At 37.2% G+C, this 13598-nt stretch overlaps 1 protein-coding gene across 10 annotated transcripts in view; it reads left to right on the forward strand.

Moving 5' to 3' along the window:
- Positions 1–13598, forward strand: part of NUMB (NUMB endocytic adaptor protein) — a 198596-nt gene that overhangs the window by 137057 nt on the left and 47941 nt on the right. For all 10 annotated transcript variants that reach the window (XR_002724690.1, XM_023183267.1, XM_023183328.1 and 7 more), the window contains one exon: positions 5070–5144. Coding sequence is in view for 9 of the 10 variants with exons in the window: in XM_023183267.1 (XP_023039035.1) it covers positions 5070–5144 (75 nt within the window). In the remaining variant the exon portion in view is untranslated. The remainder of the gene's footprint in view (positions 1–5069; positions 5145–13598) is intronic.

The following is a 13598-nucleotide window of genomic DNA, read 5'->3' on the forward strand; positions in this document are numbered from 1 at the left end:
AGATCAGTAGTTGCAGAGGCTGGGGACTGGGTGTGGTGGGGGAGGGCAGGGGGAAGTGTTGATTACAAATGGGCATCATGAGGGAATTTTGGCGGGTGATCAAACTTGATTGTGGTGGTAGTTATACAGCTGTATATATTTGTCATATCTCATAGACCTCTAAACCAAAAAGAGTGAATTTTACTGTATGTTTTTTAAAAATGAATAAACCTATGCCCTACAGGACCATGTATATGAACTAGGGTCATCTCTAAGAACCAGTCTTACTCAGAAATTACAGATACTAGATTTTTAACTATCTTTTTAGTTTTGCTCAGTGATGATGTACTTTTACAGCACCATATTCCAAAATGTCATTAAGCCTCCTAGTCAGCCTCATATTAATAATTATTTTGAAGTCCAGGCGTGGTGGCTCACACCTGTAGTCCCAGCACTTTGGGAGGCTGAGGCAGGCAGATCATGAGGTCAAGAGATCGAGACCAGCCTGGCCAACACGGTGAAACCCCATCTCTACTAAAAATACAAAAATAAGCTGGGCATGGTGGCACGCACATGTAGTCCCAGCTACTCGGGAGGCTGAGGCAGGAGAATCGCTTGAACCCAGGAGGCAGAGATTGTAGTAAGCTGAGATTGCACCACTGCACTCCAGTCTGGTGACAGAGTGAGGCTCTGTCTTAAAAAAATAATAATTCTCTTCCAAGTGGAAATTCTGTAACTTGAGAGGAAATGAGAAAGTATGAATAATGATGAACTTATTTTAGATGTTTTCACTGAGTTTTCAGAGAGGCTCACTTGTAATTGATAGTTTCAGCCCTGCCAGAGGAAGAATTTGCCAGGGAAATGACTTTTATTTTAAAAAATTGTAGGAAACAATGTGGTGGAAAAAACCTGTTGTTTTTTAAATTTCCTTATAATAAGAATGAAAAATCAGGAAAAGCTTTCTTGAATTGTGGTAAAGTCAAGTGTGAGACCTTTGGACTTTGAAATCATGAATGTAAACCATATTCTTCCCCGACTAGCTGTGTGCATACTTTGGGAAAGTTATTCAGCACTCCTGAACCTCATTTCCTTTCCTCAGTTTTAAAATCAAGTGATCAAACATACCTTTCTGAGTAGTTATTAGGTTAGACAAAATATATAAAACATCCAGCACAGTTTCTGGCACATAGTAGGTAATCAGTAAATGTTAATTCCTTTTTAATTAACATTTCCTATGCTGGTCAGTCCAGTTAGGTCTCAGGCTACAAGTTCTTACTTTCTGCGGGATGTGGTTCCAATATCAGTTCAGTTTACTTTTTCTTTTCCTTTTTTTTTTCTTTTTTTTGAGACGGAGTTTCTCTCTTGTTGCCCAAGCTGGAGTGCAATGGGGCGATCTTGGCTCACTGCAATCTCCGCCTGCCAGATTCAAAGGATTCTCCTGTCTCAGCCTCCCGAGGAGCTGGGATTACAGGCACCTGCTTGGCTAATTTTTTTTTTTTTTTTTTTTTTTGAGACTGAGTCTCGCTCTGTTGCCGGGGCTGGAGTGCAGTGGCCGGATCTCAGCTCACTGCAAGCTCCGCCTCCCGGGTTTATGCCATTCTCCTGCCTCAGCCTCCGGAGTAGCTGGGACTACAGGCGCCCACCACCTCGCCCGGCTAGATTTTTGTATTTTTTAGTAGAGACGGGGTTTCACCGTGTCAGCCAGGATGGTCTCGATCTCCTGACCTCGTGATCCGCCCGTCTCGGCCTCCCAAAGTGCTGGGATTACAGGCTTGAGCCACCGCGCCCAGCCTAATTTTTGTATTTTTAGTAGAGATGGGGTTTCGCCATGTTGGCCCGGCTGGTCTCAATCTCCTGACCTCGAGTGATTCACCCACCTCGGCCTCCCTAAGTGCTGGGATTATAGGCATGAGCCACCATGCCTGGCCATCAGTTTAGTTTTCAAAGCCTCTGCAATGCTATTCTGATCTGCGGTACTATTCTGATCTATTCTGTGTGTATGTCACCTAGGGGTCAGTTTGGGAACCAGTTTGGTCTATACATTAGTTCAGCTGTCAAAATCCTGGGTATGCTAATTAGGCTCAGATTCTTACCTGTGTAGCTGCAGGGTGAGCCTAGGAATTCACAACAAATTCATGGTCTTTCTCAAGCTCCTCCCCTCCTGTGCCTTCTTTGGTGCTTTCTGGTTCCCTGGAGTTCCCCTTTCTTGTTCTCTAGCCAGAAACCTGGGGCTCTGGTTGTTCTGCACTACCATGAAGTCACACAATTTCACTTGTATTTGGGGTCAAATGGCAGGAGATTAGAGAGAAGGAAAAAAGCAAAAGGGGGATTGGCCCCATCTTCCTGGAACCACCCTTCTACTAAACAGAGAGGTAGGTCCCCCTGCCTTAGAGGTGTGGCTCCTACAGGTTTCTTTTGTTGCTACCTCTCCTGCCACCACACCATCACAGGATTTCCTGGTGGCTGAGATGTGAGAGAACCAATAAAAGAAAGGGGTACTCCTGTACTGTCTCTGAGCTTTAGGAGTTCCATTTCCTGGTCCTCAAACCAGAGCTAGAGAGGTTTTCCCAGACATCTTTCTGTATCACAGCACTCGCTTTTGGATTTCTGGCTGTGCTAAGTTCAGGCTTGTCAACCTAAAGGAAGAAGCTGAGGCAAAATTAATATAAGTTTGGCCTAATATAATTTGGGCCAAGGTTGAGTATTGCAACCCAGAAGCATAGATTCAAGTTGTCCTGGATGTACCCTTCAATTAGCAGTTACAGGTGAGTTTTTTTTTTTTTTAAAGTTTTATTCATTTCATTTTGGTTTTTAGAGACAGGTCTCTCTCTATCACCCAGACTTTTGTGTTGTGGCATGATCATAGCTCACTGCAGCCTTGCACTCATGGGCTTAAGCAATCCTTCTGCCTCAGCCTCCTGAATAGTTAGTACTACAGGTGTTTGCTAATTTTTTTTTATTTTTGTAGAGACAGGGTCTCATTATGTTGCCTAGGCTGGTCTTGAACTCTAGGCCTCAAATGATCTTCTTACCTTGGCTTCCCAAAGTGCTGGGATTACAGGCTTAAGCCACCATACCCAGGAAGCAAGCGGATTTTTAAAAGCAAAAGAAGGGGACAGGGAGTGGGCTGATAAAAAGTTGTGTATCAGGAATTCTCGTTGGTTTAAAGAAATAACATTGACTAGTGATTGGCTATACATTGTTAAGCAATAGGTAGGGTGTGGGTTATAGTGTCTGGTGTGACATTATTAGGTTAAATTTCTAGCTACTTGTGGCAGTAGCAAGCATTTTCAGGAGAGGGATACGTAGGTCAAAGTGGGTAGTAGAGCGTGATTGCGGTCTCATTTTAATGTCTCTTATTGACCTGATAATTAAAAGGACTTGCATTCCTCAGATAAAAGTTACTTTCTCAGTCTGGAGGTACCAAAGAGAGAAAGGGGAGGTAAATTCCTTGCCATTTCCATAGTACTTTGAATTCTGGTATTCTACTCTGATTCATCTTCTGTTTACTTTTCAGAAAGCTTAAGTACCTGTTCCATGAATTCTGTTCAGGTTTTATGGTTTCAGTCAGTGGGAGGAACAGGGTGTAGTGTGTCCACTCCCTATTACCTGGAACCAGACCTTGAATCATATTACTACCTTGAAAAAAAAATTTTTTTTTTTTGTTAGCTCTCCATTATCTCTAGGGTTAAGTGCTGACTATTTTAGTACTTCAATTACCCAGCTGCATAGATTTCATATTCAAACCAAATAAGAATATTCGTTGATGCTGAGGAGAAGAGAACTTTCTCTCTACCCTTTGACCATTCAGTATTTGCGTATGTGAGATAAACTGACAGTAGATAAATTAGCAGGAAAAAAACACAAATTTATTACATGTTTGTACATAAGAGTCTCACAAAATATCAAACATGAAGGCCAGATGATTGACATTTTTATGGCATCCTGAGCTACAGAAAGGAATAGGACCTTAGGGGAGGTGGTGACAACCTTTGGGAATATGAGGGGAGGAAATGCACGGTGAGCAAAGCTTGCCTTGTTGTGCAGATAAAAAGTCTCTCCTATAATACAAGTTGTCTGGAGCAGCCCTCAGAAGAATAGGTGATAGCCTGTGACAAAGTCTGGGGTGTTGAACTTTAGTCTCTTCTTCTGTGATACAGTTAATCTACCCTAGTTGATAAGATTCCCAGGGAGGGCATATATAACAATTGAGCTTCTTTTTGAAGGATCTATCTTTGGGCAGATAAGAGAACTTCAGAGAAAGCCCCTCCTGCTCTTCGGGAGGCGAAGGAGGAGTTAAGAGTCAGGAGGTCAAGAGAAGGTCAGACCTTGGTTCTTTTTTAGTTCAAAGCATTCCACACCATACTTTGGGATAATGTGTTCTGAGTCCCAGCACCGATACATAGTTATCCTATTCCACATCTATAACTTTATGTAATTCTCTCAGCCTAAAATAGTCTTTCAACCTTTCAATTTTTGCCTCTTCAAATTTTATGTATGTTTTACAGCTCAGATGTAATATATTCATAAAATTTGTTTTGGTAATCTGCCTTGCTCTTATATGCTCCCCATAAAAGGAGTGTGTGATTTCTTCAGTCTTTGAAAAACTATCATTTTTGTTTGTGCTTTTTAAAAGATATGTATATATACTTTGTCTTAGGATTACTTTTATGTGTAAAGACATAGTAACTGTGTCTAGCATAGGCTATTATGCTTCAGATCCAGGTAATTAGATTAAGATATTAGATTCAGGTAATGTTTAGTGCCTACTGTGTACTTCTTCACTTACTCACCTATAACACCTTTTTGAAATAATTATTCTAAATCTTATTCCTATGAGGACACTGAGAATATGTAAAGTTACATTATCTGAACTCTTTTTCAATGGCTGTGTATTTCTTGAGTGTAGGAATTTCAATACAGGTGGTGTGTCTCTTATCCAACATGCTTGACACCCAGAAGTGTTTCAGATTTCAAATTTTTTTCAGATCTGGAATGCTCAACCTGTATTCAATTTTCACATAATGCTTACTATATATAGCTACTTGGTAAACATAGCAATAGCCCTAACTTTTTATTTTTTTCTACAGTATCTTGGCCATGTAGAAGTTGATGAATCAAGAGGAATGCACATCTGTGAAGATGCTGTAAAAAGATTGAAAGCTGTATGTATTTGATGGTTGCCAGTGTTGATCTATATGCTGTCAATATTTTCTTAAAAGATTTTGCTCAGTAAATTTTAGTGACCCAGTAAAAACTGTGTTTCTGTTAAAAAGATGTGGGCTTGCTAATAAGGAGCATCTCAGCCAAGCACGGTGGCTCACTCTTATAATCCTAGCACTTTGGGAGGCTGAGGCAGGAGGATTGCATGAGACCAGGAGTTTGAAACCAGCCTGGGCAACATTTCGAGACCCTGTCTCTATTAATTTCAAAAATTTTTTCTTAAATAATAAAATAATAATTAAAAAATTTAAAAGCATCTCATGTTGTCCATCCAGTGGTATAAATTATAAGACGAGCCATTTCAATTTAGGGCAGATATTATCCTAAAGGTACTTTTGATTTATAACCCATATGAAACAAAAGTTATGAAATCTGATAGAAGAATAGTATTCTAAGACTAGGATAAAACTGTTACAGTTAACATCTTAACCTAACTGTGATAACTGGGCTATAAATTATGGGTTTTAAATATACTATAAAAAATAGCTTCCTGGGGAAAACTAGAGGATAGAGATATCTGTGTTGATGCCTGGTGAGGTTTCCTTTTTGGGAACTTCTTACTATTATCTTAACTCCTACTCCCCAGTTTTCTTTGCTATACACCTCTAACATAAACAGTCTGTTTCTACTGCCTTTTACATAAACTTTAGCACACTTGAAGCAGAGAGCCCTTTCCCAGGATAACTAATGTTTCCTCTGCCTGTTATGCCATAGAACACATTCCAGGCACATGCCTGTGTATTCAGTGAAAGGAGAGAACGAGTTCAGAATTCATAAGGATTCAAAGTGTTAATTTCAGATTTTCCATAGGTTTGAGGCATGTTCCATAGCTCTGATAGCCCTCTTCACAACCCTCCTAATATGTGGCCTTTCCCCACTTTGCTGTGAAAGCTTTAAGCATTACTTCTGCATGCTCTGGCCCCAACAGCCTTAAATACATATTGCTTTGGGTTTACTGGTATGGTGGGCTGCCACAAGTTTGACTACTAATGTGTGCTTCTTTCCCTCAATTTGCTTCGTAATCAGAACTTTTCTGCTTCTTGGCATAGTCTGTATTACTTCTTATCTGTAATTCCTGAATATAAAATATATAAAATTAAGGAACCAAGTCAGACAGGTAGATTTAATTTTGGAATAAAAACCTGAATCTGTCATAGAAGGGAAAGGAGAAAGTAACTGGCTATAATATACAAAGAACTAAAAAAATTTTTAAAAAGATACAGACATACGTACACATATATACATACATATATACCTATACATACTCTTTATCTCAGATTTTGATCATTAAAATTCTTAAATGATTCAAGCCTTTGCTAGTCTTATCTATGCTCTCCAATCTGTCATTTACGTTAAGGAGACCTTGTGTTACGGTACATGAAATTATAGTCTGTAGACCTTCCGTGGCAACCTAAATATATTCCCCAGTTAAACATAGTCTCAGATAATTTAATTTTCCATTTTGTCAAAACCAAATTTAAAAGAGAAGTAAAAATTTAATTTCTTTAACAAGATAATTCTGGGTTCATCTAGAAGAATGATAAAATATCAGTCACTCGGGAGGCTGAGGTAGGAGGATTGCTTGAGTCTAGGAGTTTGAGACCAGCCTGGGCGACACAATGAGCCTTTGTCTCAACTGAGTAAATACACAACAAGATGATTTTAGTGAAGAACATTTTTTTAAAGTAATGCAGTTATTTGCCCATTAAATAATATTTTATAGTAATCACTGAAAACAAATCAGTGAACAGACTAGATAGCCCTGAAACAAACTATAAATAATTATTAAAATCTTATAGTTTACACAACTTATGGTGAAATGGCCACTGTGGAATGAGCCTTTAGAAAGTCTTTTGATTCAGAGTATGGCTTCATGTGCACTCTGTAAGTAAGGAAAAGCTAGAGGTGGTTTAAGTTTGCCCAGAACATACTGAGAAATGGTATTTTGTTGTTTAATGAGCAGTTAATCCTCTTAACTGTCTAGTTTTGTTTTTTTTTTAAATACTTTTAATTAGAAATATCTCTTTATTATATAAGCAATATATGTTTATTGTATAAAATACAAATGAACCAAAAAAGTACACAAATAAAATGAAATTTCCTATAATCCCAGAGATAGCCACTATTTAACTGTCTAGTTTTAAAACTAATGTTTCAATGGATTTTTTGGTTTTATTTTACCTTTTTTTAAAAGAAAAAACAAGAAGATAATAGACTATAAGTGTGATTGCTTGAGGCATAGGACTATTTAGATAATAAAATGTAATGTTTTTATATTCATCAGAACTAGGAACTAAATAGCCATTTTAAAAATTATACCTATGCATGGAACAGTGGCCGGCACGTAGTTGTAACTCAAAAAATATTTCTAGAATGAATATACAGAATACAATCTGATCTGCAATGTGTGGTCAACTTGAGTCTTACAATAACCATAATCAAATATTATGTCTAATGTTTTAAGTTTACCAAAACTGTTTTGCTTATTTCTAAAGATCTTTATTTTCCTGTGGTTTTTAATGACTGAAAGAAAGTTTTAAGCTGAGCACAGTAGCTTGCGCCTATAATCTCAGCTACTTAGAAGTCTGAGATGGGAGGCTCCCTTAAAGCCAGGAGTTCAAGACCAGCCTGGGTAATATAGTGAGACCCTGTCTCTACAAAAATAAATAATACAGTTTTAGATATGTTGGTGATTGTTTTCTAAACATATTTAAACCTTTAAATTTTGAGGGAAAATTGACCATTTCTAGACTTCTTATCAAGAAGTTATTTAAAATTTTTCAGATAAATACTAGATTTGGAGCAAATGTTATATGTAGTTTTGCACTGGCATGTATTATAAAAACATGGAATTGAAGTTTTGGGTCACTGGAGTAAATTTCCTGTTTCTTATACTCAATGAAATGTCCCCATTCTTTTTTTGTCCCCCGAGTCGGAGTCTTGCTCTGTCACCCAGGCTGGAGTACAATGGTGCGATCTTGGCTCACTGCAACCTCCACCTCCCGGGTTCAAGCAATTCTCTTGCCTCAGCCTCCCGAGTAGCTGGGATTACAGGTGCCTACCACCACACCCGACTAATTTTTTGTATTTTTAGTAGAGACAGAGTTTCACCGTGTTGGCCAGGGTGGTCTTGAACTCCTGACCTCGTGATCCCCCCGCCTCAGTCTCCCAAAGTGCTGGGATTACAGGCATGAGCCACCACGCCTGGCCTCCCCCTTCTTTTAAATACTCTGTCTAGAGCTATACTGAGAATCTTGCAGAAAGTTGGAAGTCCTTAGGATACTGTTCTTCTCATATCATAGTGTGCCACATGTATTCCTCATTTTTGTCTTCCTTTCATATTTTTACTATGCAGAAATTTCTAGTTGCCTTTTGATTTCTCTGAGCAAACATTCATCTAAAAATCATCCATGAGGATCTACAACTTGACTTTGCCAGATACTTATATTGTGCCAAATGCTATGTTTCTGGAGACTTTTGGTTTTTTTTTTTTTTTATAGATTATAAAGCTCCCTTTTAGAGTTTCAAATAAGTGGGAGCAAATATAAGGATACATAAGCCTGCAGAGGATTAAAGAAGAAATAGGATATCTTTGAAATTAGTTTGAATGCCAGAGCTTAAAATTTTAAAGAATAGTTCAGATGTACCAGTTAAGTAACGTTTTGTTTAAAACAAGCATTTTAAACCTACCATGTGAATGATCTTTGGAAGGCAGCTGTGCTCTTCACTATACCACCAACTCATCTAGTGAATAATCTTTGAACTAAAAATTTAACATTTCTAGTGCTTTTTATTTATTTATTTTGGAGACAGAGTTTCACTCTGTCACCCAGGCTGGAGTGCAATGGCACGATCTCAGGTCACTGCAACTTCCGCCTCCGGGGTTCACGCGATTCTCCTGCCTCAGCCTCCAGAGTAGCTGGGGTTACAGGCGCCCACCACCACACCCAGCTAATTGTGTTTTTAGTAGAGATGGGGTTTCACCATGTTGGCCTGGCTGATCTCCAACTCCTGACCTCAGGTGATCGACCTGCCTGGGCCTCCCAAAGTGCTGGGATTACAGGCATGAGCCACCGTGCTCTGCCTTCTAGTGCTTTTTAAATTTGTGAACAATTGAGAAAAGAGATAATTTGCAAGTGTTTTTCCCCAATATACTCCTTAAAATTTAGAATTACATTAACTTCAATGGGAATTCATCTGCATACTTGATATGCTCAAATGAAAAACTACTGTAACTAAACAAGGTAGGGTTTTAAAAACATGCTCCTCAGAGCATAAATATGTTAATTATTTTTAACTTTCTGTGTGTAAAGTTATTGACAGCTATTTTCAACTAATTTACTTTGTCACATAACTTCACTGATTAGCTACTTTGGTACTTAGCTTCTATAGGATAAATGACAGAAACCACTATTGCCCATTGTTACTGCCTTTATGGCATATCAGCCGCAGGATGAGGAATATTGTCATATATCAGCCAATTCCATAAAAAGTGTATAAGGCCTTTGGTTATCTTGCTTAACTCTGGTCCAAGATGCCCTTCATTTAAAAAAGGTCATTTCTTCCCATTGTTTCTTAAATGTCTCTCCCTCTGTCTTAGTTTTAGACTAGTTTCATTGTACTACCAGTTTCTAATATGTTGTTTTTTTATTCACTATTTGATATATTTGTTTTAATATATGTTCTTGTTTTAGCAGGTAAAAGAATGATAACAAATGTTTTTTAAAAGAACATTATTATTCTTTAATAACTGTCTTTTTATGAATTTTGCATGCCAACTTTTTTCATTAACATGTTGGGTATTTTATATAAAGAGGGAAAGCTCAATGTTTAACAATAGCTTTTCTAGGAGCTGAATTAAATATTAACAATCTCCTTCCTTCACCTTCCTGTCCCTCAAGATTGGTGAATATCTTAACTTTGGCTGCATCCTTTAAAGCTTATGGTTATTCATAGTCTAACAAAACTAGGGTCACCAAACTTGGCAGCAGAAATAATCTTAGTCTTATTGTGATAACTACCCAATTACTTTATTATTTTTCCAGTTGCAGTTCAAAATGTTTTGTGGAAATATTTTTTGCCGTTTGTGATTTTCAAAGCTTACGGGGGAAAACAAACTTTCCAGTGTTGGAGAGCATTGAACAGTTTATGGATTGTGTAAAAGAGTCAAATTTCAGTGCAATTATCTTTTCCTAGACATTTATCCAACATTAAAAACTGATGATTATAAAAAGTAAAGGCTTAAAGTATATTTCAACCACAGCTAGGAATTGTAAAGTTAAATCTAGCTTGTGTGCATTGAAACCCATCTAATTTGTGTAAATTCTACAGATTTTAATTGGTGCCCAGTTTTCATAAATGGTGCTTAAAAATTGGTGCCGATACCATAGATAGTTATGCCTCTGTTAACCAGATAGTTTCAGAATTGTATACTTATAAATGTCAATGCAAGTTTATTTTAAAGTAACACCTTTTAGGTTTGGTGCAGTGGCTCATGTCTGCAATTCCAGCACTTTAGGAGGCTTAGGCAGGCAGATCACTTGAGGTCAGGAGTTCGAGACCAGCCTGGCCAACATGATGAAACCTTGTCTCTACTAAAAATACAAAAATCAGCTGGATGTGGTGGTGCACACCTGTAGTCCCAGCTACTCGGGAGGCCGAGACATGAGAATTGCTTGAACCCAGGAGGCAGAGGTTGTGGTGACCTGAGATAATGCCACTGCACTCCATCCTGGGTGACGAGTGAGACTCTGTCTCAAAAAACAAACAAACAAAAACCAAATAATAATAAACAATAGCTTTTATAAAGAAAACAAAACGCTGTTTCTTAAATTTCAGTTGTAGCCCATAGACATCATTTGGTTCTCAAGATACGTGTTTTCTCAGCTCTTGTATGAGCATTAGCCTTGTAACCTTAATAGATAATTTATTCTGTGTCTGGAATAGAACATACATGTTATTTCCTTATGTATGTTTTGAAATTGATCAACACACATGTACATATAGATTGATACTAATGTAAGTTAATGGAAAGCCAATGGTCAAGCTTCCCTTAAGTGGTATGGAGTTCCTAAGTGACATCTTACTCACTACGAAAAAGTATGACAAGGACCTTTGATGCATACTCATTTAATTTTATGTATTGCATTTTTATTGTGATTATGTGGTCATTTGAATGTGGACTTTTTAAAAATTGATGACTTTCACATAGTTGACCACCAATTTTAAGCTTAAAAAATGTATATGGAACCAGTCTTCTATTTTCTATTCACTATTATAAAATTTAAAATGCAAATCTCACCAAACCAGTATGCCCTATCTTTTTCTCTGCTGCCAAATTTGGAAGATCTCTGTTTTAAATGTAAACAGCGATTACTAAACTAACTTGGTGCTCTGCATGGATACAGGTTCTGATTTCTTCTCACTCTTTCCATGGATTCTTAGGCCATCCAATGTGTTTCCCTGCATTTTCATACACCCTTCCTTTTTCCCTGTCACTCCTGGTATGGATAACTCTTTGAAACTCACTCCCACCCCTTCTCCCACTTTTTCCTTTCCCCAATTTCTGTATGTGCTTATTGGTGTGAAACTCTGGGACATTTAGGCCATACAATAATAGCACTCGACTTGTCCCCCTGTTCCTCCAGGAAAGGAAGTTCTTCAAAGGCTTCTTTGGAAAAGTAAGTTTGATGCCACATTCATGCTTGCTTTATAAGGAGTTACACCCCTAGTGTAGCACTGACATATTTTTTAAAAGTAGCACAGCTTTGGTTTCTTTATAATACAGGAATTGGTTTGACTGTATATGGAAATTAATGAATTAGGAAGTTGCTATCCGTAATATTATCAGTGGATCTACTAATACTGAATCTGATGATTCTAAGAAATTCCAATAAATAGGCTGGGCATGGTGGCTCAAGTCTGTAATCCCAGCACTTTGGGAGGCCGAGGCAGGTGGATCACCTGAGGAGTTTGAGACCAGCCTGGCCAACATGATGAAACTGTTTCTACCAAAAATACGGTACACGTGATGTGCACCTGTAATCCCAGCTACTCAGAAGGCTGAGGCAGGAGAATCGATTGAACCCAAGAGGTGAAGGTTGCAGTGAGCCGAGATCACGCCTCTGCACTCCAGCTTGGGTGACAGAGTAAGACGCTGTCTCAAAAAAATAAAGAAATTCCAATAAATGAATCAAGTAGGTTAAAAGAGGATTATCTCCTCAACAGTAGGTATTAAAATAAATATTATTTGGTCTTGTAAACTCTGTATATAATAAAATATTAGCAATATTTGTAACAAGTGGATTTTACATGATGCCCAATATTCACAGGGAAATCAAAAGAAATATTTAAGTAAAAATTAAATATACCCCAAAGTTTACATTCAGTGCAATTATTTTTTCCAATCTAAATTAAATTTCAGGAGAAGTAAGTGAAAGTGGATCCTGCTATGATTTTTAACCTGCATTGCTAATCTAAGAAAAAGTATCTTAATTATTAGCCTACCAAATATCTGTCATATGTGGAATGTTGTTTATGTAGATGCTTTTCAAATAATGATTATTCAATGTTCATATCTCCCTAAATTTAGGAATATATGGGGTGGCTGTACTAATATCAGTAAATATATTTCTGAATATATTTTGTGTCCAAGTTTATCCTTAATTTTGAGTAAGTGCTAAAACTAATTCAGACTGAGACAGTATGAGAGAAAAAATACTGTCATTAGATAACAGTATAAATTACGAATGATTTATGTGATTAACAAAATCCTACAATTTTTTTTCTGCTGCATGGTTTTGTCATTTTGGAAATTTGTTTTAAAGAACAAATAATTTACATTTCCTTCTCAATTAAATGTTTAAATGTAACTCATTTTTACATTTTCTTGTTCTAACTTAGGTCACCTTTATACTAATGTAAACACATTTGAAGTATTTTGATCTAATGATTTAATTCAGTTACTCCTGTTAATCTGAAATAAAAAGTCAAATAATTCACCCACACATGTCACAATACATTTTTTAATAGACATTTTGGATCTGAGTCAGGTTAATAGGTCCTTAGAATATGGGATACATATCTAGAAAGAATCTTATTATTTCCTGTGTAGCATAGCATTATAAGTAGGCATTATATTTGTTAAGGAAATTGATAATTGTTAAGGACACTTTAGGAAACTTTTTGTGGTGTATTTTTTTTCCCCAAATAGAGTTTCCGAAAGCAATTACACATCCACAATTATCATACAATTTTAACTATTGTTCAAGTGACCAATTTTAATAAGTCTACTTTACTTAAAACAGCAGATAAGGCTATGTACAATAAGCTATATAAGATAAGGCATCATAGATAAGATGAAGGTCAGGTTATAACAAATATTGATTTAGTTTTTA

This window comes from Piliocolobus tephrosceles, chromosome 6 (genome assembly GCF_002776525.5).
Source record: "Piliocolobus tephrosceles isolate RC106 chromosome 6, ASM277652v3, whole genome shotgun sequence".
Taxonomy (NCBI): domain Eukaryota; kingdom Metazoa; phylum Chordata; class Mammalia; order Primates; family Cercopithecidae; genus Piliocolobus; species Piliocolobus tephrosceles.